General features: G+C 45.4%; 1 protein-coding gene across 1 annotated transcript in view; it reads left to right on the top strand.

The window, feature by feature from the left end:
* Positions 1 to 25,681, top strand: part of PGAP1 (post-GPI attachment to proteins inositol deacylase 1) — an 868,977-nt gene that overhangs the window by 210,918 nt on the left and 632,378 nt on the right. Inside the window, exons 6-7 of the mRNA XM_086955415.1 lie at positions 8,211 to 8,263; positions 23,432 to 23,498. Coding sequence (XP_086811541.1) covers positions 8,211 to 8,263; positions 23,432 to 23,498 — 120 coding nt within the window. The remainder of the gene's footprint in view (positions 1 to 8,210; positions 8,264 to 23,431; positions 23,499 to 25,681) is intronic.

The following is a 25,681-nucleotide window of genomic DNA, read 5'->3' as shown; positions in this document are numbered from 1 at the left end:
TCCGAACAGATGCACGAGGGATGCCCGGCTTTAAGACCTGCTGTTCCTGTACCCGACTGATGTAGGTGACTGCTCCGCACTGCGTGTGTTTCTTTTGCATGGATGGCGACCACAACCCCAAGTCGTGCTCTGACTGTCGGTTCATGGCACTGAAGGCTTTGCTGGTGCTGTCCCGAAAACTGCTTGAACGCCGACAGTCGGCTCAGTACCATTCGAGGTCCCGGTCGCGAGGGAGGTCGAGGGACCGGTCGCGGAGCCACCACCATTCTGGTTCGAAATCATCGAAGTCTTTGCACTCGGGGTCGGGTAAGTCGAAGCATAAGAGGAAGTCGAAGAAGCATCGTCGCCGTTGGACTTCGCCGTGTCGGTCAGCCGATCCGACTAGACACGCAGATGGTGCCACTCCTGCGGCTCTACGCGCGGAGTCCGACAGTTCGACTCCGAGCTTCCCTCCCTTTACGGGTCCCGGAGCAACCCCCGCCCAGTTTTGATGTGAATAAACGCCACTGGGTATCGGCTCCCAAGCAGCAAGGCCAAGCCGCAGCCTTATATATTACACAATAGAAGAACGCCAATGCTGCCTTTATCAATTCACCATATACTTATCATCTCACAGTTGACTGAAACATAAAGTGAGGGGATCTGGATGTCTTGAATAAATCTTGAGTTTTATTTAATTTTTACTTCATTTGGTTTTTTTGATCATTTTTTTAAACACATTTTTCATTTAAAAAAAAACTTATGACATACAGTATATGCAAAACATTCTATACATTAAAACATTCCTCTTCCAGCACTCACACATACAATCACTTGTGAATCATAGTCAAACACTCTCATACACACTCACCATTAAACCATTAATATTTACAATTATTCAAAGCACACTTTTTATGTATAATGCCATAGATTATAATTAACACCGAATTCTATATTTCACAAAATCTAATTTATTGATTGAGGTTCTTATGGCATAACAAACACAAGGTCAAATGTGATGCATGGTATCTTTGGGCGTAACAACCCCGCCTCCGGACCTTCGGGCCCGGCAGACTCAGATGGGAGTCCTATGTCTTTGCTGCTGGCTGCTCCGGCCCCAGCGCCGCAGGCCCCCCTTGGATCCAGATCAGCGCTGGTTGACCTCTACTGGCGCTGACCCTTCTGGCACCATTACCTCTTTCGGCGCCAGTTGGTCTCCTGGCAGACGTTGACCCCAGCCTCCTTCCCGATGTGGACACGGAGCTGGACCAGTTGTCCAAAGTCTGATCCGGCGCCGAGAGGGGTTTTTGTTCCCATTTTCACTCCTGAGGTCCCTTTTCAACTCCAGGGGCACCCAGAGGATGATGAGGAAGACTGGGAGGGGTCAAGTGACACTTTGACTTACCAGTTAGATACTGAGAAGGACTGGAGAGAGGAACTGGGGATGCCAGTGGTCTTGACACCTCTCCTGACCATGTTGTCTCCTCCTACTATGGTTCTCAACCTCAAACTTCCCACGGTTGCGGTGAGGACTAACCTCCTGACAGAGGTGCTTCAACTGGCTGCAAGCTCTTCGGAAACTCTGCTGCTGTTTAATGAGGCCCTTACTGATGACCTTTTGGGCACGTGGTCCAGGCCCAACACAGGGGCTACCGTGGACAGAATGATTGCCCAACACCACCTCCCGGCTCCGGGCAACCAGACTTTCCTCTGCCAACATCCCGCCCTGAGAGCTTGGTTGTTCAAGTTTCCACCTCCAAAGCGCCTTCCCCTACTGCTCCACCGGAAAGGGAATCCAAGAAGCTGGACCACCTTGGCAAGAAAATGTTCTCTACTGCCAGCTTAGGACTGCGGTCCGTAAACACTGCATGTCTTTTAGGCCGCTATTCGCACTTGGTGTCGGATACAGTGGCGCATGTGCCGCCTCAGTGTACAGAGGAGGCCCGGGCAGTGCTCTCCCAGGCTGTTGCCGCCAGAAGGGATGCAGCTAAGTTTACGATACTTTGTGGTCTGGACACCGCCGACTCTCTTAGCAGAACCATTTCAACGTCTGTAGCGCTTCATCGCTACGCCTGGATGAGGTCCACTGGCTTTTCAGGGGATGTCCAGAACACCTTGATGGACATGCCTTTTGATGGCCGTCACCTTTTTGTCGACAAAGCAGACAATGTCCTTGAACGCTTCAAGGACTCACGGGCTACGGCCAAGTCCTTGGGCCTCTCCTCCTGCCTGGCGCAGTCTGCTTATTGCCCCATTTGTGGGCTCGGAAGGGGTGCCCCGCTACGTTCAACCTAGAGCTACAGACCGCAGCAAGTTACCTACCCTTCGAGCGGCCGGGGATGTGGAAACAACCAGCGTGGTTCCAGGGGCCAGCGGGCCCCCCTCTGCAGCAGTCTCCAAAACCCTCCTAGTCCGACCTTTCAGGCCCATCATGGGCGGCAGGATTCGCCATCACATCCACCACTGGCGCACCATCACATCGGACAGGTGGGTTGTGCAGATAGTTCGAAGGGGCTACTCCCTCCCCTTCGAGACTACCCCTCCAGCCATGCCACCGCAATACCACAGCATGTCGGAGGATCATCTGGCCCTTCTCCAGCAGGAAGTTACAGCTCTCTTGGCCAAGGGAGCCATCAAGCACGTTCCTGTCCCAGAAGTAGGTTGTGGTTGTTACTCCCACTACTTTCTGGTTCCCAAGAAGGACAAGGGCCTGCATCCTATCTTGGACCTCAGGGACGTCAATCGCTTCCTCTGGAAGGAGAAGTTCAAGATGTTGATGCTTGCTCAGGTCTTGTCTGCCCTCAACCCGCAAGACTGGATGATAGCGTTAGACTTGCAGGACGCTTATTTTCACATCCCCGTCCTACCTGCCCACCGGCGTTACCTACCGTTCATGGTAGGCCACAAATGTGATGGCAGTGGTCGCAGCTCATCTGCGCAGATCAGTGGTTTCAGTCTTCCCCTATCTCAATGATTGGCTGTTGAAGGCGGGCTCGCCCCAGGCAGTTGTCTCCCATCTCCAGACAACAGCTGACCACCTACATTTGCTGGGGTTCTCCATCAATATACGGAAGTCGCACCTGATTCCCTCTCAGAAGCTCCTCTTCATTGGGGCAGTTCTGGACACGATGCAGTTTCGTTAAGCTCCCTGATCAGTCCTCTCTATTCAAGCCCCCTGTTGTAAATAGATTTCTCAAGGGCGTTACTCTCCTTTTCCCTCCTATTCCATTTGTAATGCCACAGTTAATCTTGAATCTGGTTCTTACCTATTTGATGTGCGCTCCCGTTGAGCCGCTTGACAACTGTCCTCTTCGTTTATTAACTTTGAAAACTGCTTTCCTGGTTGCCATCACCTCCGCTAGGCGCGTGAGTGAGCTCCAGACTCTTTTTTAGGTCTTGCTGGTGTCCAGCGAAAGACCTATTGTTGCCGAGTTGCCGGGAATGTGAGACAGGGGATGTGCATGTGCAAGCCCTCGGCGATTTCACCTCGTGGGCGCACACGCCCAGCCCGGCGCCGTGCACATCTCCTCCTGTCTCACATTCACAGTAAGTCAGCCTCTCGCCTCTCTCAATCGCGCGCACACACATCCACACTCACGCATGCGCACACACACACACACACACACACACATACACCCACCCACGCACACACACACACACACACACATGCACACACACACAAGCAGCCACCCCCCACTCACCTGGCTCTTTTGTCGCGACTCCCCTGGTATCTCGGCCGCATCACCTGGTTTTCCTCGCAGATGGCGCTCTCTGGCGTGCCACTCTCTAGAACTTCCAAGTCAAGCTCTACGTAGGCGCCTTTTATCATAGACGACAGCGTGCAGGCCGTGAACGCACATGTGCGGCTGGGTCTTCACTACCAGTGCAGCAGCAGCAGGGTGGTCCTGAATGGTTTCTTTCTGGGTGTGGTTTTATGGCGGGTCATGTCTCTCTAGCCAATCACAGAGCTTACTGGGAAGTGCAGACCCGCGAGACCCGCCTAGTGCTGCCAGTTGATTCGCTGGGGTTGGAGTGTAGGCGTTTCGCCGCCGCCCCAGCTGATCAAGGCCTCCTAGGTTTACTCTTCGCTCACAATACCTGCACTGCTCCCACGTGTGCCCCACTGAAGACCAGCGCCGTCCCCCGGCTTCCTCTGAATGCTCCTGAGCCGCTGGATGTCTGAGACCTAACTGGGTGCGTGAGAAGGAACCACTAAAAAGTTCGGACATCGGCTGCCAGGTTAGATGGCATTTCCCGCTTTCCCAGCGAACATATGGCAATGGCGGGAAGACCGGGCCACTTACTTGGGTTGCGCAAAGTGCTTTGGGGGCTCCCTCGCACGAGAGGTTAGCTTTTAGAATGCTGGACGTGATGGATTGCTCTGCTTGATGAGTACATTTCTCGTGGCAGCCCGTCATCCCTCCCCGTGCGCCAGGCCTGAGAAAATATATCACTATTTGTACAGACTCGGGATAGGATGACACAGTGTACAAATTCAGGACAAAAAGAACACTGCCAGACCTACAAGTCACCAACCCACCCGGGAAATGCACGATCACATCCGCTGCCTTTACACATTAAGTCCTAGACACACATGGGGGCAACACCATGGCAAAAATAGGTAACATATACATGCGTTGAGTGAGAGGTGTAAAGTATAAACATTTATTGCATTAACGGGATCATGCTCATACTGCGCTATAAAGCGACTTTTAAAACTCTGTTACGAGTGACAACTATCAAAAAAATATTAAATCAGTACAGGCACGAGCTTTGTGCATTTGAAAAGAAGTTTGTGAAGAGCTGTTGGAAGGTGCATAGCAGTTGTAATAAATCGTTCTTTTTTTTAGCTCGTGCATGATCTGCTGTTTATATTGCTACTTCTATCTCGCTTTAAATCGGCTGAAGTCTTCTGATTAAACAAAGCAGGGTTTTTTTTATAGATTAGTATTTTAATGCTTGCGTGTAAACATAAGCACAAGATTTTGCAAACTTTAAACCTAACATGGTCTGCAGGTTCAAGCGATTTCCCCCATAGGTCACTGTAATGCGCAACGGCTCAGGGCATGGACTCCGAAGGGCTGCCCTTTCTATGAACTCTGGGGCGATGGGTCTCTGCTTTTCCTGACTTTGCTAATGCTTGATTTCGGATTAATAGCTGGAAGTGAATATATTATGTTTGCCACATGTTAAGTCTACATCGGAGCTTTCATCTTGTTTTCCTTCCTTCTGAAACCAACATCAAAAGCAAACTTTTGATCCACATTAAACGTGCTTGTTTTGATGGTTTGTCTCAGGTTGTACAATTGAAAATGCAACAAATACCTTACTGGTAATCTTCATTTCTCCGGGTGGCATCTTCCTCATACACTCTACTGAATACAACACACTCCACACTCCAAATCACACTCAGTGCCACATAATTACACTGCACTCAATGCAACATACACTCCACACAATACCACTCAGTGCCACATAATTTCACGCCACGTAATTACACTGCACTCAATGCAACATACACTCCAAATACCACTCAGTGCCACATAATTACATGCCACACAATTACACTCTACTGAATCCAACATACACTCCACACAATACCACTTTGCCACAATTAGATGCTACATAATTACACTGCGCTCAACGCGACATACACTCCAAATACCACTCAGTGCCACATAATTTACACGACACACAATTACACTCTACTGAATACAACATACACTCCACACAATACCACTCTGCCACATAATTATATGCAAACACACACAAGGGATGCTAAGGTCTATAGTGGCCGAGAAATGTCTAATGTGTACTCAATGGATAGAAGTATAGACTGTGAATGTGGGAGAGCAGAGCAAAAGTAAACCCATCAGCCCACCCATTGGCGGAACTTCATCATCTGGGATTTTGAAAAACCAGCCTTGTATCCACTAGGTGTCTCACCTTGAGGAAAATGTGAGTATAACTACTAGTGTATGGTACACCAGTGATGGAAATCTAGGTAGCAGTGTGTGAAAGGCTGTGGGAAGTGAGAAAAGTTGCAGTGTTCAAAGCATATGTGCTAGTTAGAAAGTGGTGAGATAAAATTGACTAGCATGGTGCCTAATAAACCTTTATTCAGACGGTCACCATGGAGACAAGATTAAAAGCAGAGTGTGAATGGATGAAAACAAATATTACCATCCTTAGATGAATCAATTGGTCGACATGTTTCAGCCTCGAAAGGCTTTCTTCAGGACCTATTACAACACTACTGCAACTATCATAGTGAAAAAGTGTATAAATATACGTACCATGCCAAAATCAATAACCTACCAGCCCTGTGTGTATATATTGGTAGGAGATGAAGTGATGGTGTATAGAAAGAATCCGCTCCCAAAATTTTTCTTGGGGGTGGCCTCACCTCGCTTGTCGCTCGCTCAGGTCAATGAGGCCCCGCTCTGTCCGTCGGTACCTCGATTCCCTTCCCCTCGTCCGTCGGTAATCGAGGTACCGACGGACAGAGCAGGGCCTCATTGACCTGAGCGAGCGCCAGGCGAGGTGAGGCCATCCCCAAGCAAAATTTTGGGAGCGGATTGTTTCTATACACCATGACTTCATCTCCTACCAATATATACACAGTCCGGAGAGACGGCTTCTTTGGACGTTCTGTTCTCTGTGACTTTCTGGTGTGATCTTGGTTCGCAGATCCACCACCGGGGTTGGTATTGCTGGGGTATCTATTCTAAGGTAAGGAATCTATCACTAACGTGTCTCTTTCAGATGCACAAGTTACTTACTTGTGTAACGATATATCTGTAAGAGACATTAGTTAGTGATAGATTCCTTACCACCCCACCCATCCTCCGCGTTCTGCGAACTGATTTCTAGGGTTAAGGTCATCCTTTTAGGGCCCTAGTTTCAATGCACCAGTGGTCAGTCACTTGCATGGCTCTGCGTTTCTGTCGCGTAAAGTTGTGTACAGAACTGAAGTCAGTGTGCGTGGGAGCGTCCAAGTAGCTTCAGCGCTGTCATCTTGGCGGCTACGATGCCAACGACGTACGCGGAGCCATATGACGATGCCTACCGACGTGCAGGGGTACTGCTGACAAAATGCTTTCCGGATCCAGTCTGATGCCTGGGGATATTCTACGGTAAGGAATCTTTCACTAACTAATGTCTCTTACAGATATATCGTTACCCAAGTAAGTAACTTGTGCTTTAATGCACATTTAATTTGATGAGCTAATGTGCTGTGATGAAGAAGCATAATAAACTTTAATAATTTTCTTTGTAATTTCCCATAGGGAGTCCTCTACCACTGGGTCTGAGATTTCCATCTATGTATGCAAAGTTATTAGTAGTTACTCTACACTTGTAAATCCTGTTGTGGGTGGCACCACCTCTTGAATTGAGGGGATAGAGGCAAATGTCTATCTATACTTAGAAATGGTGAATAGCAAATAAAAGTGTAGAGTTACAGTTAGGTATACTAGTAAATATACATATGAATAACTATCCACATATATTTACCTTTATTATATCGGGTCCCTGTAGTTTATAGTTTGAGATTCTGAAAAGGCCAAAACCAGGAACCTGAACAAGAACTTTAGTACAATTCCCTGTATTATTTTATAATTTTGAATTTCTGTTTACGTTTTCTTTAATATTCATTGAGGTATAAGTTCTGCAACTCTAACATAGTATTTCAAGTGATTTTCTCTTACGTTGGATGTTCTAAGTTTATGTTAAGGTAGAAAAGTACCAGTTTTTTCCAATTATTTTCCATTCTTGACATAAAAATACCAGCCATGCCGGTAAGATACTGGCCAGTTTGTAGCCCTACTTTAATAGGGGATGCCATAAGCCAATTTTTATGTTAGAAACGTAATGGATCTGGGAAAAAGTCTGGTACTTAGTCAGTAAACATTGATACTATTAGGTGAGGATTTAAGCTGTGGATCTCCAGTTGCATGCACGTAGTTCTGCAAGAATACCATTAATTTCTTATTTGACTTTTAAAAGAAAAAAATGTGCCTACAGATATTTTTAAGTTCCGAAATAGTTGGCCAACTGCATAAAACAGTAAACATAAACTGGTTAAGCCACCAGTGATTGAGGCTTGCTTCTTTTGTCTCCTTCTGCACATTGTACTGCTGTCACAGTGAACCATATGTGATAAGAGCTGTTATGAGCTACACCATAGGTATCATTCAGTATCTGATGCCTTTTAATTTCTGTCTAAACAGAGCACATCAGTGCCTAGAGCATGGGCCTCGACTGATCATCTTTCCATAGTATGGTAAGCTACTTCAACAAAGCTGAAATGTTAAAATTACATCGATTGTGAATGGTTTAATATATCTTATGTATTTCTTGTGCATTCTGGTTCATCTTGTCTCCTTCTGATAACGGAATAATTGAGATAGCCTCGTTATCATTAGAAAATCATTTATGCACTCAAAAGATGTACTAGTGCACTAGATAGAAGTGGCTGGAATGCTCTCTTTTTTAGACATCCGTTGCCGAGAAGTCATGAATATCTTGGTTGCAGCCTTTTATTTAAATTTCTTCTCTTCCAAATGTTTTTCTGGGAGCCTGGATTGCTTCCCAGAAATTTAAAGGTTGGAATGTTGCACCTGATGCAAAATGTGCATGCATATTTTATGTTCAAAATCACTGTATTGTATACTGCCTTTTATGTTTGGTTAAGAGGAATAAATACACTAAATATAGGGCCCGAGGAAAAATTTAAGACTTACACAGATTAAATCCCCCTATTTCTACTGATTACACAACAACCAACTAATCCGTGGTCTATATACAACAAAGGTACCTGTAGATACAATTCTAGAGCCAAAAACCGCCACTAGTGCTAATAACCTAGGTGCACGCAAAAAAGGTCAAGATGCAAAGTAGAGATTCATGTAGAAAGTGAAATAGAGAGAACCCATACAGGATTATTGGTATCCCATCATTTCACTTAAAGTGCCCAGTGTCATCATGTGGGGTTCCAAACAACTCTTCTTCTTTCCTCTCCAATCAAAGAGGAATGTTGAATGAGTTGTATCCTTTTAGAAAAGTGCAGTGCAAGAAAAAAGAAGAAATGTGTGAAAACCCCAAGCAAACAAATGCAGTAGAAAAGACCAGGACACCATAAGACTGGAGACTAAGAAGTGGGAAAAAGAACAAACAAGGCAGCAGGACTTTTCCATTTATGCACCCAGAATCTGGAACATGATTGCTGTATTGATCAGGACCTCTACGGTGCTGCGCCAATTTCTGAAAGAGTTGTAGACTCACCTTTTAAGGAAGGCTACATCACAGTGCATTAACAGTCCACAGAACACCTACCTCAATTATCAATCGTTGACTATTTGCTTGCCTTGTACAGGGCTCTGCTGCCTTTTGGCTTGGTTTGCGCTGTATAAATACCACATACATACATACATACATACCTACCTACCTACACACTTTGTTAGGTAGCAATTGGTTGCATCACACTGCATTACTTACGAAGATGTTGAGTCTAATGGGGGAAAGCGTTAATTGTCTGGCACAAAGGTAAAAAAGACAGGATGACACTGAAAGCACTTTTGTCCGAAGTTTGCTAGATTCTTTCCTCAACCAGCCTTGTAGTGCAATACAGAGAAGCATAGATCTGCTCAATTAACTATTTCTACTATATGAAGCAGATCTTACTTTGCACGCTTGTATGTTAGGTATATAATGTGATGAGATGCTATGTCAACCCAACTACATAGGCCTAATATTAACATGGCAATAAAGCTACCCCTCACACTAAATGTAATTATATGTAAAAAAATTAAATAGGCAATCATACCCTGACCCCCAATAGTCACCCTAAACCTAAATTAATTTACAAGAAATGAGGTCATATTAGATTGATTTAAATTAAATAAGCAACTATAACCTAACACTAAATAATTTGAAATCATGGCATTGTAACATAACCTTAATACTACTTTTGACTTTAATGTAAATCAAATATATTAAATTCAAATAAACCATTAAAGGCAATCATAATGCTAACTTTAAATTTATTTTGGTTTATTTGAAATACATTTAAATTAAGTAACCTCAAACTAACCATACAGTTCATATTAACCCCACTTTTAAATTACATTAAAATAAATTAAATAAGTAACCTTAGCATAACAGCAAACCCTCCCTTTTATTTATTTGCAGTAAATTAATTATATGACCCTGCCCATACTGACACTTATGAATACTTCTGCTTAGAGAAATACAAATGGCAATACATTTTCTCCCCCACTGTCCACGGACAGAAACAAACTTTCAGACAGTGTATGGAACTGGAAAGACCTTCTCAAGAACAAATCCAAATAGAAGCACTATTCTTGCACAACAGAGAATGAGAGCAGAAACAAAGGGGCATATTCACAAAGGCATTTCAGCATACTTAAAGCAGTACTTTTGTACTACTCTTATCTACTGTTACTTGCCTTAGTGAATTGGCAGGAAAGCATCTAAAATGGGGGTAAGATAGGAACAGTCAGGGGAAAATATCTATAATTAGTACAAACAGAAAGGAGAGTGCCCTCTTGGCACGTTTTTCTAGGTGGCAAGTGGACGTGTCCGGCCTGTTTCACAAAGGCATGTAAGAATACTTAAAAGAGTACTCCTCTTGTACTTGCTTGTATCTCTGAAAACCCTTTGAAGTTACATCCACCAAGCAGTGGCGTTCCTACAAACATGGTGAATGATATGGATTATATACTCTAAATTAAAGTAGCACAATCAACTAATTATGCATAAAATGAAAGAAATAGAGTTTTTGATATTTAATTCATAACTAAAGACAACTGGGGGATAGGAGGTAGCAGATCTAAAGATGTTAGCGATGAAGCCAATGAGTTAAGTTGTTGGTACAAAACATTTGACTAAGTCCTAAACTTACTTGGTTAGAATTGTGGATCAAACTGTTCAGGTTGCTCTTCGCCACCTTTTGAAAAATGTGCGTGAACGCAAGAAGTTATTAAAACTGTTTTGGACATTTTTGGTTTATGTTTCTGTAATTAATATTGGCCTTTTTTTTTTACTGTAGTTGAATAGTGTATCATTGCTTAATATTAAAATAATGTGACTCTTGTACAGAGGCTGACTGAACTGTTGCCTTTTCTTTGTTAGGTTGCGAAGGCTGTGATTCATACAATACAATATATATTAATTACAGCCAATGAATATTCTTGGCTTCTTATTCTTGTGCCCAATGAAATGTCGTCAGCAGAATTCTGTCTACAATGTCCTGCATCTTATGTGCTTTCCCGGCACATCTTCTGCTCTTTTTTGTGCTTCTCATTTTAGCTCGATCGAGACCAGTGTTTTGAATACCTTTAGGTGGCTAACAAAACAAATGTTCTCCTTGCTGCAAAGGAGTAACATGATGTTATGCAAGAAACATACGTTATGCTTGCATTATTAAGCCTTGGAAGAAAGGTGTATTAGATTTTTCATTGATTTCCCATGATTTTTTGGTGTTAAATGAAAAAAATATTTGAAGTACAGATAAAGAGCTGAGACCCCTGCCCCACCACCCCAGCCCCTGTTTTGTAGAACCACGAGGTTCCTGATAAGACCATTGTGTTAGAGCCCACATATTTGAGAGATATTTATGACAATAGAAAGAAAATTATAAAAGTAATACATTGTCATGTAAAGATGCAATAATAATTTTTTCACAAAACCTTGTTAAATGAAAGCTATAATTTTTATTCACATTACAAAATACCTGATACTGTTAAAAACCTGTTCTTCTAATTATATAATTTAATGGTATTTACAAGACAAACCCCAAAAAACTGGTGATATTTGCTGTTATGTTGAGCTATGTAATCGCATCTCCCCATCAAGGCCTACCTGAACTGACGCAGGAGTATAAATCCTGCTCTGATAACACTAATTATTATTATTATTATTGGGACATTTGTAGAGCGCTGCGATTACGCACACCGGCGTGTCCACGCGCTGAAAGTGGGAATAGGCAGATGACAGGGGACACAAGAAACTGCGCGGGCCAATATTTAGTATAAAGAAATGTTTTTAGTTTTGCTCGGAATCTTGCCTCCTCTGGTTCCAGACGCAAGTCCGCTGGCAGTTTGTTCCAGTTAGTTGCCGCCAGGTATCTGAAGGACCTGCCTCCCATGCGGGCCTTCTTAATTCTTGGAGTCCTCAGTAAGCCGCCCCCTGTGGATCCAAGCGCACGTGTTGGTTTGTACACCTCGATCAAATTAGTCAGAGGGTCGGGTGCCCTGCCATTCAAGATGCGATGACAGGTGCAGAGGGCTTTATACTCCACTCTTCTCCTCACAGGGAGCCAGTGTAGCTGCTGGAGGGCCGCCTTAGAAGGCGCCCTTTTAGGCAATCTGAGAATCAGACGCGCTGCCGCATTCTGCAGCACTTGCAGGCGGGCCATGCTTTTTTCTGGAGCCCCCAGGTACAGCAGGTTCCCATAGTCCGACCTAGCTGTCACCAGGGCATGGACCAAGGTTTGACGGGCTTCAAGCGGGAGTAAGTCCAGGACCTTTCTCAGCTTCTTCAGAATCCCGAAACAGACTCTCACCACCCGATTAATCTGGGGGCCAAATGTGAGACCCACGTCAAACCACACCCCCAAATTGCGTGCCTCTAGGCAGGGGGTAGGGGTAGGTCCAAGGCAGGAAGGCCACCATGCCGGCGACCAGGCAGACTGGGCTCTCCCCACCACCAGCACCTCTGTCTTGCTGCCGTTCAGCTTCAAGCAATTATTGGCCATCCATTCGGCAAGATCTTTCATGCACGAACGGAAGCCATCGGCAGCAAGACAGGGCGCATGCGATAGGGAGATCACCAGCTGCGTGTCGTCGGCGTAGGAGACTAGTTGGAGGCCATGGCTCTCCACAATCGAGGCAACAGGCGCGACATACATATTAAAGAGGGTTGGGCTCAAAGACGAGCCCTGCGGCACGCCTTGGCCCAAAGGCACCCCCTTTGAATAGCAGTCTCCCTGCCTGACTCAGAAACTCCTCCCATTGAGAAAGTCTTGGATCCATCTCAGCGCGGTGCCAGAGATGCCACCTCTGTTCAGACACTGTAGCAGGATGTTATGTGCTACAGTGTCGAACGCCGCGCTGAGGTCCAACAGGATCAAAGCCATAGTTTGGCCTGCATCCACGCCCTCTCTCAGATGTTCCGTAGCCATGAGAAGGGCGGACTCGGTGGAATGTCGTGGCCTAAAGCCAAACTGCGTCGCATGGAGCAGTCCCCTTTCTTCCACGTGCTTCATGATTTGGGTATTGACCACCTTTTCCGCCACTTTTGACAGAAAAGGCAGGAGGGAGATGGGCCTCAGATTTTCTAATACCTCGAAGCCTAAGTGGGGTTTCTTCCGGAGCGGGAGCACCACCGCCTGTTTCCACCCGTCCAGCAGCTTTCCCGATCCGAAAGATACGTCGAGGATGTGCCTTATATAAGGCTCCAAGACTTCCAGACTGTCTGCCAAGCGTTTTGGTGACACCGGATCCCACGGGGACCCTGATGTAACAGAGCGGCACACCGCTATTAATTCCTCAAGAGGAGGGGTGCAAAAGTGTGTAATATGTCCTGCCGTCTCTGTGTCCCCCATTGCTACCTCCAGGTCAGACCCTGTCGACCGAATAGGAAAGGTCGAGTAGATCTTCTCTACTTTGGCGGAGAAGTAGTCGGCAATCCGGTCACATGACTCCGTAGAGCAGCTCTCCGGCTCTGTAGGTGCATTTACCGAAGTAAGGGATTTATAGATGCCGAACAGTTCCTTGGCGGAGTTTTCCGCCCCCTGAATTTGTCCAGCAAAGTAGGCTGCCTTAGACTTTTTTATCAGCCTATGGTGAAGGCGCCTTTTTTCCAGAAACAAGTCCCTGGCCTTGTTGTCATAGGACACCCTCCAGACTTTTTCTGCCCGCCTACAGTCCGCCTTTGTCAGTCGCAGCTCAGCACTGAACCATGGAGCTGAGCGATCTTTCCGAGCACCTGTGATAGTACGGCAAAGTGGGGCTGTCTGGTCAAGCGCTTCCGTGATGCGCTGATTCAAGTTGAAGACCGCTGTTTCAATGTCCTCGCCCCCAGGCAGACCATCCCTAGTTAAGGCTTGATTAAAATCCTCCACCGAGAATTTAGCCCACTTCCTCCTAAGATAGTTAGAGGGTACCTGGCTGGTTTTGTTGGTGTTTCTACTCTGTATGGAGAATGCCACCAGGAAGTGGTCGGTCCAGGGAATGGGCTCAACACCTGACACCTCCACACCTTCCCAATTGGCATAGACCGGGTCCAGGAGGTGTCCCTGTCGATGCGTGGGGGCCTCAAGTTTCAGATCCAGTTGAAGGGCAAGCATGTCCCGACCAAAATCCTCAACCCCTATGTCCTCTGGGCAGTTAAGGTGCAGGTTAAGGTCTCCTAATAGGAGAAATGTATCCCTGCGCAGGGTCGCCTCCATGAGGCTTTCTAACAGGCTCTCCCTAAACTTAGTGCAGGCCCCTGGCGGCCGATATACCAAGCATCCATTGAGCGTCATACTCCCATTGATTTTAATCGAGAAGAGGCCCGCCTCACTCTCCACGATCGGCGTGCGCTCTAAGCAGCAGCCCAAATTGTTCCTAAAAATAATCGCAATTCCCCCTCCGGCCTATCCTGCCTGACCCAGGAGTAATTCTCCGGCGTTGCCTCAATAATGTCAGAGTCGGAGAGCTGATCTAACCATGTTTCTGTTAGAAACAATAGGTCGAGTTTTTTATCAGTGATCAGCTCGAACACATCGAGCCTATGTTTGCGTAGAGATCTGACATTCAGAAGACCGCAGGACAATGCCTGCTCCGTGGTATCCCGCGGCAAAATGGTCGTACGGAAACCACAGTGAGGACATGCCCTGTCGCTGCTCATCATACCGTGCATACATATGGAGGCAGTGCGGGGACGGAAACCAAGGAGTTGTTCCTTAGTCCAGTAGATCTTTCGACCAGGGGTTATCGCCCTAGCCCGCAGTCGGCCGCGGACGGGCGCAGACGGGCTCGACTTTGGCGACACTTCGGCGCGCCTTCGACGCGCCCGCTGCGCTCGTCCGCTGCGCTGCCTTGTTAACATCCGCCTTATATGCCCCAGAGCGAGTGCCTCAGGATGACTAGACCGCTAACCGGTCTCCCCCGCTCACCGGAAGTGGCAGTCTCGACATTCCACGCCCTCCGCGCAACGGTGCTAGTCACCGCGTCGGACCAGGGCGGGAAGGAGAGAAGAGAACAGCCCCGGCGTCCGCTAAGGCAGGTTAGCCTGCAAAGACCCCAAAAGTAAAAGGTTTTTGTTGCCAAAAGCAAATAAGAATAAAAAGCGCTAACACGCTATTTAAAAATACTCAGCGCCGAGCACAATGGCTGTGGACACTGCCACTGCCCACTCACCACCACGCGAGCCGGCTCCTCCAGTGCCTTATATGCCCCAGAGCGAGTGCCTCAGGATGACTAGACCGCTAACCGGTCTCCCCCGCTCACCGGAAGTGGCAGTCTCGACCTTCCAATCCCTCCGCGCAACGGTGCTAGTCACCGCGTCGGACCAGGGCGGGAAGGAGGGAAGAGAACAGCCCCGGCGTCCGCTAAGGCAGGTAAGCCTGCAAAGACCCCAAAAGTAAAAGGTTTTTGTTGCCAAAAGCAAATAAGAATAAAAAGCGCTAACACGCTAACACGCTATTTAAAAATACTCAGCGCCGAGCACAATGGCTGTGGACACTGCCACTGCCCACTCACCACCACGCGAGCCGGCTCCTCCAGTGCCTTATATGCCCCAGAGCGAGTGCCTCAGGATGACTAGACCGCTAACCGGTCTCCCCCGCTCACCGGAAGTGGCAGTCTCGACCTTCCACGCCCTCCGCGCAACGGTGCTAGTCACCGCGTCGGACCAGGGCGGGAAGGAGGGAAGAGAACAGCCCCGGCGTCCGCTAAGGCAGGTAAGCCTGCAAAGACCCCAAAAGTAAAAGGTTTTTGTTGCCAAAAGCAAATAAGAATAAAAAGCGCTAACACGCTAACACGCTATTTAAAAATACTCAGCGCCGAGCACAATGGCTGTGGACACTGCCACTGCCCACTCACCACCACGCGAGCCGGCTCCTCCAGTGCCTTATATGCCCCAGAGCGAGTGCCTCAGGATGACTAGACCGCTAACCGGTCTCCCCCGCTCACCGGAAGTGGCAGTCTCGACCTTCCACGCCCTCCGCGCAACGGTGCTAGTCACCGCGTCGGACCAGGGCGGGAAGGAGGGAAGAGAACAGCCCCGGCGTCCGCTAAGGCAGGTAAGCCTGCAAAGACCCCAAAAGTAAAAGGTTTTTGTTGCCAAAAGCAAATAAGAATAAAAAGCGCTAACACGCTAACACGCTATTTAAAAATACTCAGCGCCGAGCACAATGGCTGTGGACACTGCCACTGCCCACTCACCACTAAGACCTATGGATTTCGAAAGCAGCTAAAGGGTTAGACCACTATGGCAATGTACATCCATAATGCATTCTTCCTCTACTTGACTACCTCTTGCAACCCAAAACCCTTTTTTCTTTTTAAACCAAGTGCTTTGTGTCCCCGTTATAACAAATGATTGTTTATACTATACTATACTATACTATATTGATGTGCCCAGCTTAACCATTTTAGGGGATTTTAATTTCCATCTGGAAAATCACAATTCCCCTGACACGGTCCATCTGTTGGACTCCTTATCCTCCTATGGCCTGCCGTTGCTAGTGACTGGGCCTACCCATTCAGCTGGGCATACATACCCTGGATGGAGTATTCAGCAACGATTCCCGCCTCCAAACTGGTACCCCCTTCCCCTTGTCGTGGTCGGACCACCTTGTGGTTCCCTTTGATTTCTCCTTCTCTTCTCCTATCGGCCTTCGGTCTGATCACACCAAGTGGGTATTGAGAAGGAACTTTGGAGATATTACCAACGACTCCCTCACTCCTTATCTGGCCATACTCAAACCCTGATCTACCGGGGATGTTCACACTGCGGCTCTTGACCTCTCCAATACCTTGACGGAGGCTGTCAACTCGCTTGCCCCAGCACGGCAACACTATTCTGCCAGGAAACGGTCTTCGGCCCCCTGGTACTCTGAATCCCTTAGGACTCTCAGACAAGGATGTAGGAGGCAGGAAAGGCTCTGGAGGACACACCTGGACCCCATAGAGAAGGATAAACATAAAATCCTTCTCAAAGACTATAAAGCTGCAGTTCTCATAGAAAAACAGGCCCACTACTCCAAACTTACGTCCTCGCTCAAATCTCCTAGTGATTTGTTTAAGATAGTTGATAACCTTTCCCGTATTCAGACACCTGACCCCATAGCAGCCTCCCAGGAACTGTGTGACCAGATCTCCACATTCTTCCATGAGAAGATCTCTGACATATACACAGACCTGGAAATTCTTAATTCCAGTTCCCTACTTGCCACCTCTCCGACTTTTATTTCGGAAGTCTAGGTTTCTGCCCCTTCCCATTCCCTCTCCCAGTTCCCTCCCATCACTTCAATACATCTCAGCACGCTGCTGGACAAGCTAAAGTCCGGGTCACGGTTAGACCCATGCCCCTTAAAGGTCCTTAAAGATTGCAGACAGACTATTCTGCCCCCTTTGATGGAGGTTATGAATCTGGCCATTTCAGAGGGGATTTATCCCCTCCCCTGGAAACTGGCCACTGTCAAGCCTCTATTGAAAAAACCTATCCTGGACCCTGGGATATTAAAGAACTTTCGTCCCATTTCCCTTCTCCCTGCCCCTGCTAAACTCCTGGAGGCTCATCTCAACCTCCATCTGAGTGCTTTCCTTGACAGCTCCAACTCCCTTGATCCTTCACAGCACTGTTTCCGTAGGACTCACAGCACTGAGTCGGCGCTCACAGTGGTTGTCGACAGCATCCGTTCCAAGGTCGACACCGGTCAGACCACCTTACTGGTGTTACTTGACCTTACGGCGGCTTTCGACACCCTGTCCCCTACCATTCTGGTTAGCCGACTCAGTGAGCTGGGAGTCAAGGGTTCTGCACTCAGCCTCCTAACATCCTTCCTCGACCAACGGAAGCAAAGGGTTAAGCTAGGCGAGTATATGTCACCCACTAAGGCTGTGAAGTGTGGGGTCCCTCAGGGCTCCACACTGAGCCCGACTCTTTTTAACGTCTATGTTGCCCCACTCGCCAGGCTTATAAGATCCTTTGGGCTAGAAGTTCTTTCCTACGCCGACGACACGCAGATTATGGCCTCCATATCTCAATCTGTGAGCATAACTGCTCTTAATTTTAAAAATTGCATGGAGTCGGTCGCCGGATGGATGGTTACGAACTTCCTCAAGCTGAATGGGGGGAAAACGGAGGTCCTCATCTTTGGGGGCAAAAGTGAGATCTGGCCTATGGACTGGTGGCCTTCTTTCCTAGGCGCCTGCCCCTTGCCGTCCCTATTTGCCCGCAAACTTGGGGTCATTCTGAACACTACTCTCTCGCTAGACAAGCAGGTCAGCATGACTGTGTCCACCTGTTGCAATGCTCTGAGGATCTTAAGAAAAATCATTCATTATCTTTCCCCTGAGGCACGCAAACAAGTAGTAATGGCGCTCATTGCCTCCAGACTGGACTATTGCAATGCACTATACTTTGGCATTAGCAATGGTCTTGTCCAGCGCCTCCAGACTGTGCAGAATGCGGCTGCCCGGTTTGTTGTGGGTGCCCCCAAACGCTCCTCGGGCACGGCCATCAGAAAAAACCTGCACTGGCTCCCCATGCAGACGAGGATTAATTTTAAGGCCTTATGCCTTACACACCGTGCCCTCAATGAGTCCAGACCGGAGGCTATTCGTGCTCTGGTGGCCTATTTCACCCCTGGTAGAGCACTCCGCTCTTCCAGTAAAAGCCTGCTAGTTGTCCCTCGTATAGCTAAGGCCAGATGGGGCGGAAGGTCCTTTGGCTTCCTTGCACCCAGACTCTGGAATACGCTCCCCAACGACCTCAAGGTGATCTCTTCCCACACTCTGTTCCGTAAAGCACTCAAGACCTGGTTATTTCAAGAAGCCTATCTCTAATTCTTCCTTAGGTGATTTTTGAGCTTTCCGTTTACAATCATCAGCGCCTTGATGCCTACGGGTTTAGTTGCGCTATCTACAAATTTAATTTAATAATAATAATAATAATCTACTATAATCTGTAGATCTTTAATGCCAATATCTTTCTTTAACTGCTAATTTGGGTTTATGAAAATTCCCAATTTCTGGTTGTACAAAGATTGGGGAGCCCTTCCCTTTTATTCCGGTAAAATAAAATCTGTTTTTATACTTATGAAAGGCTTGCAACCGACAATGTTTCAATATGTGGCAATCAATGCATTGCCAATGACCTCACATATGATGTCTCACTGGTTACATCATGTTTTGCTTCACCATTGACCTCATCAATTTCATTACTGGACCGGCTCCGACCCCTGCACTCCAGAATCCAGTGTTGTGAATAGTTGACTGTGCAGCCCTGTGCTGAATGCCACTTTCCACTAGAATTGTGAACACCTCATTTGATCATGGATTGTAAATTCTGAATGCAGGACCTTGCATTTGCCCCATCTCACATTCTGTGGTGGGATAGGTTAGGCCTGAGGTCGGGCCTAACCTACGGCTAGTCCTTTATTTTACTCCCTTGTTACCCAGAGCCCAAATGTGATAATTTGTAAGGCCCAACAAACTCTGGGTTGTTGGCCTGGCAAAAGTCCACGCCATATGCAAAAATCACTTCCCCTATAGCCTTGTGGGCATGCTTATGCACAGAATGCTCTCGTCGTACTGCTTAATCTTTGACCACGCCCATTGCTCATACCGCCTTCCCCCATAGCCCCAGTGTACATCTTTTTGCTTACTCCCTGGAGCATCTTGATTTCCTCGCAAATGAATCATAGAAACAATGTGTTTTTTACACTGCCAAACTCCAGGTGGGTGTGGGGGTTATTCTTGTACACTTCATTATAATTGGAGAATGCCAGAGGTTTTGATTGATAACTGTTGTGTCTATTCAACTCAAATTTAATAGTGGCATTCCTCTTTTGTCTATCTGACGTCATTTTATGATCTTAGTAAAGAAAGACGCCTTCCCTTTAACAGTTATTTTTCAATGTGTTTCTTGGGTTTTATTATGAGATACTTTGCCTCCTGGGCAGAATAAGAACCTGTGTGGTGCACTAGACATGGTTTTTGGCATTCCCTATATTCAGTCTCCATGTTTTCTATGCTTGGCTTGCCAGTGTGCACATTGAGCACTGGGCACAGGATAAGTGCACAGCACTGAATGGCCTTAAACAGGTGGCACACTTCTGATAGATTCTACCCTTATTTGTGATTCCTTCTTGGCTAAAAAAAACCTCCCCAAAAATGCTGAATGGATTTATACCAAACCAAAACGAGCATTGGCATAGCCAATAGGTCTCCCCAGTGGGACCTTGTAAGTGGTAAAAAAAATAAAATTTTGCCAGAAATTAGGAAGTGAATCTTAAAAATTAGGACAACCTTCCAAAGTTGGCCCTATGCAAAATGGAAGGAGGACTTGCCCTCCACAGATGTATTGCCAAGCAAAGTACAGCTCAGATCCTCGTGTTCATCAGAGGCATGGCAAAAGGAATACAAAAAATCCTGCTCAGAAAACGTACACCTGCCAGCCAACCTTTTCAAAACCATTCCCCCATTAGTTTTTCTCCGATCTCTTTTATAGCCGCTATTGCTTCAAATCGTTTTGAAGACACATAGAAGTGATCATGGTGGTGGCCAAGGTAATATCTAATACTCCTCCTGCTTTACCCACGTGCTGGCATTTTGTAGTGAAAGAAATACAAAATGCACGTGATATGTCACTTACCTCCCAGTCAGCTCCATATATATTCCAGGAATTTTAAGAGTATGATTTACTTGACCATGTGATCATTCAGATCCCATTCATACAGCTGTAGAACAGAGCAACTCGTCATGACAGACTCGAAGTTTTAATGTTGAATTTGAGGAAGTGCAAGACGTTGCTCAATGTACTCTCCAGACTCTTTCTGGCATTTCTCAAAGGAGCCAAAGCGGTGATGAAACGCGACAACAAATTAAGTTGTTGGAGATTGCTCAAATTCAGAACAGGAAGTGACAAGTTTAGTTTGGAGCTGTGAGTGACGAGTTTGGCAGATAACCCCTGTGGATAAAGCTAACCACCAATGATTTAATAAGACCATTATCTCACATTCAAATATGCTTTGTAAATCAAATGTAGAAATGCCTACTGGCCGCTGGAGATTGTCAGGTCTGAATATGCGAAACTGCGGCTTGACATCCCAGCTGCAGTTCAAACTCGGCTATTCACTAGGTGTTTCAGTGAATAAATGTCAACCGCACTGCGGGATAACACAAAAAACAACTGCAAATGCAACCCGGTAGACAGGCACAGGAAGCACAGTTCTTTTTAAGAACTAAGAGAGAATGGCCCTTCAGGATGCCTGACCCCAACATGGCCGCCAGTGTTGACTTTTTTTACTCCCTTAATGAACTTTTCCTTACATATCCCTACCTGGACTGTGCCTGACCTCAAGTTGACGTCTGGAATTCTTTCGGACCATGGCTCCCCAGCACTAATCTGCACTAATCTGACTTTCCCTGAGTACAGATGATCTCTATCCTGACAGCGGAGTTCGAGCATTATGTCCGACACCCGGTGGAGCTGCTCTGTTCAGCTAATGAGGAGATCGGCCTTGGTTCATCACCAGACCGTCACCTGCCCAGGTGGACCTGGGGCACAGTTTTTCCTCGTCTCCCTGTCTCACCCCCCCATTGTATTTCTGCAATTCTGCTTTTTCCTTTGTCTCCTTTCTATCTATCTTACTGACCGAGGCCCGTTGGAGCTACCTTCAGAGCTAGAGGGGAGACTGGCTGTGGATTACCTCCTCTGCCGTCACCTACCCATTCCATCTTTGGGCTGGCTTTCCCTTTGACTCTCATTCAGTCTTCCCCTCATCACCTCGCTTTCTGACTCCCCCTCTCCCCCTTTCCTCTCTACTTGTCTCTCATTCTCTCCTTTTAATGTGTTGCATATATTTAATGTAACGTAAAATTGTTTTTATTGTTGTAACATTATGTAAAGCGCTCTGATACCTACGGGTCTAGCAAGCGCTATATAAAACTCTTTAAATAAATAAAATAAAATTAGCAACCACAAGAAGAATGCAAATCTAACGCGGACGTGTCCTAAGAGGAAATTCTCCAAGGAGCAACAAGACCATAACTAAATAAACACGCACGGCCGCGAAAGTGAAAGCGTTCGCGCTGTGTTTATTTAGTAACCTGATCCACGACGCAGCGAGGAAGGCAGCTGCACCCTGCACGCCGTTGCTCGCTCCTGAGACCCAAACGCCGTGGGAGTGAACATTTGAAGAAGTGGTGGGACATGCACCCGCCTTTGGCCATTTGCGTGCTTTCATTATTGAAAGCCACATGCAAAGGCCAATCAAATGTGTGGGCGGAATCACACCCACACGGAGAAGTTTGGAGTGCTCACAAGAAGCCTCCCATAGAGCAGCGCATGCGCGTAGCGCTAGGCTCGACCTAAAAGAATCCATTCTGACTATTGTTCTTTCTTCGCACAATTTTTAAGTAAATCAGTTTTTGTTGTATTGGTGTTAAACAATTAATTTGGCCCTTAAAATCGGAATGTCAAATTTGGATCACCCAAAATAGGTTTGCCTCCTGACAAATCCTCGGAAAATGTTAAACAAATGCAGACTTTTTACAAATGTTGTTCTGATTTGTTAAACATGCCTGAAGTTATTGGAGAAACCACAAATGTACATACAAATAAACCTTTTAAGCACACCCAACATTGTTTTTTTTTAAAATGATGATATCCCCAAAACTATTGAACGGATATACACCAATCAAGAAAAAAATATCTGTTTTGCATAAAGTTTTATTTTCATTTTAAGTTTGATTTGATTCGGTGCAGCAGTTTTGCTGTAGTGTGGAGCAAAAATCTATATGACATTAAATAGATAATGCTATTTTTTGATCGTCCAAAGAATTCTATTGTTCCTTTCTTGAACAATTTGCAACAGATTTGAAAGTGTAACCTTTGGTCAATGCAATCAAATATTTTCATTTCCTGTGGACAAATTAATCGGTCTCAGTTTATTCATTGATTTCTCTCTCTGTATCGCGCTCTCTTTATTTTTCTCTCTCTCTCTTTCCTTTTCTCAGGTGAGTTCATTCCATTCCTATTCCAATTTATCCTTCCTAATAAATAATTTAGAATAACTTTTTTGCATGTCCCCACTTTCCTTCTACAAATTATTTCTTTAAACAAACTCAAATGGAGGAATATTTTAAACAATACTACTGTTTCCTTTACACTTGCACAAAGAATAATATTAACTGTATTTCTTCTGCTCTAGGTGTAAAGAATTGATGTTGGCTACTGTTAGAGCATTCTTCGACCTCATTGATGAAGACACTAGGCAGGTTTGTTGATTTTACTTCTGCACCTTTTTATTGATTGTTTTATGTATAACAGCCCAACTGAGCCAGAGGTCCTAGTGTTTTTATTGATGTTCAGTGGGAGTGAAAAAGACATGGATAACCATACACAATACCACATCAACCCCCCTCTCATGTCCTAATGATACAACTATCACTTTTTAGAGGATAATAACTGGTGCTCAGTCTGGTATGCTCTGTCGATTAAATATAGTCACTGGAAAAGGTTGCCACACTACATAATCCAAATTGTTTGTAGCGTAAACAGATCAAACATTTTTATATTTGCAGCAAACACCTGGTACTGTGCAAAAGTTAACTGGTGATGTTTCTACTATTTATTACTATTTTAAGACATTTAAAGAGGTTCCAATTTTACCTAGATAACCTCAATATCAACAATAGGTTGGCTAGAGATGGGGAATTGGGATTTTTCCTGCAACTGAAAATAAAAAATGTAAATACTTACATTTAATTCATTCAGGATTGAAATAAGAATTATTTGTCATGAAAATGTTTGATTTCGCTATTCACTCAAATTTATGTTGTAAAAGCTGTACTTATTACACTTGGGCACTCAAACTTTTAAATAACCTTAAACATATTGAATTTGTTAAGGCCCATGTTAAATTTTATAGTGGCTCCTAATGACAAACATACATTAATGAGTAAGATCAGCACTCAATTTACACCTGTTTTTAAAATGTTCATTGCTCTGTTTTAGATACATATAGATCTGCTCGTTATGGGAACACTCAGTTATAGCAAGCAAGTACTGTTTGCACTCAACTTACAGTGGGTAAAATGCAAGACCTGGTTAAATAAATCATCAGACATTTTAGGTCTGGTGTAAAAACCGATTTAGCTGTCGCCTAGAGATCATGTCATGACGACAAGTGTTGCCAAAGCCAATAGGTAAGTTGTTTTTATGTGTGAAAGTGTTTCTTCATGGATCAGTGAGTTTTTGTGTATATGGATGCATGAATGATTCAATCTGTAGATGGATGAATAGGCGAGTGGTTATGAACATGTATAGATAAAAAAGTGAGTGAGCAGTAGCTGCAGGATGAAGAGAGAAGCATCCTTCAACCAACAGGACTGTGGCTTTCTAATGTTGACCATCTCTGTTCTCTAGAGACATCTTAAAGATTTTGATGGTCCTGAGTCAAACATATTTTGAGGACCGAATTACTTTGAATTTTCTAACCAATTTTAAGTTCATTGACACTCTATTAGGCTAGTCCTCAGGCAGTTCCATCTTAAGAAATATTTTGTCCTTGGGCACCAATTTATTTTGGGGAAACCTGATTGAACAATTCAGATGAAAGCGGTGGCATAAAACTCAGATCTCCAAAATGGAATTCCCTATATCCATCTCCTGGTAAGACCCAATTAACTCAAACGTACAAGTTGCTAAGTATGTAAAAATATAATAATAATATAAATAGGTGCCATATACTGAACCATGACCTAAATGTGTTTTTATCAAGTATTCACAATACATGTACCAGAAGTTGATGTATAGACTTGTGTTTAATTTTTTGTTATTACGAATAAGCATGTGGGGCCTCTCCTATTACTCATAAGTGTGGTACTGTTTTCATCTAAAAATTATTTTTGTAGATTTTGCAAAAGGTTAAAAAATGTTAGTACGATATTTCTCTACAACGTTTCTGTAACCGATTCACACTCGTCACCCCAGTCTCCACCTTATCAAAAATTTAAAAAATTAAAATGATTTTTAAAATAATCTTTTTTAAAGTAGCATTGGTGGTTATGAGGGCAGACGTGCCAACAGAACACAGCTGGGTCATGCAGGCTGGCAGGCAGAATCAGGGCGCCCTCTGAAAGGTTGAGGCCTAAGGCCAGTGCCCCCTGTGCCCATGCCTTAAACGTCTTTGCTGCCCTCACTCAGGCATTCCTATTCATCCATCCGTACGTTCACTAATCCAAGAACTCATCTACTTCCATTGATCCATTCATTTTCTTATTCACTCATTCAATTATCATGCACTTATTTCCCTCCGTTGAGTCCCTTGTTGACTCATTCCCACATTCAGCCACTCACTGATCTGCAAACTCACACTTAAAATTTTCAATCAGTTCCCTTTAATTAGAATAGGCTAGACCTATTGGCTTTTCAATGCTTTTTAGGTTTAGCTGTGCTT

The sequence above is a fragment of the Lissotriton vulgaris genome, chromosome 2_1 (genome assembly GCF_964263255.1).
Source record: "Lissotriton vulgaris chromosome 2_1, aLisVul1.2, whole genome shotgun sequence".
Lineage (NCBI taxonomy): Eukaryota > Metazoa > Chordata > Amphibia > Caudata > Salamandridae > Lissotriton > Lissotriton vulgaris.
The sequence above is the reverse complement of the archived record's forward strand: the minus strand, read 5'-3'. Positions and strand labels throughout refer to the sequence as shown.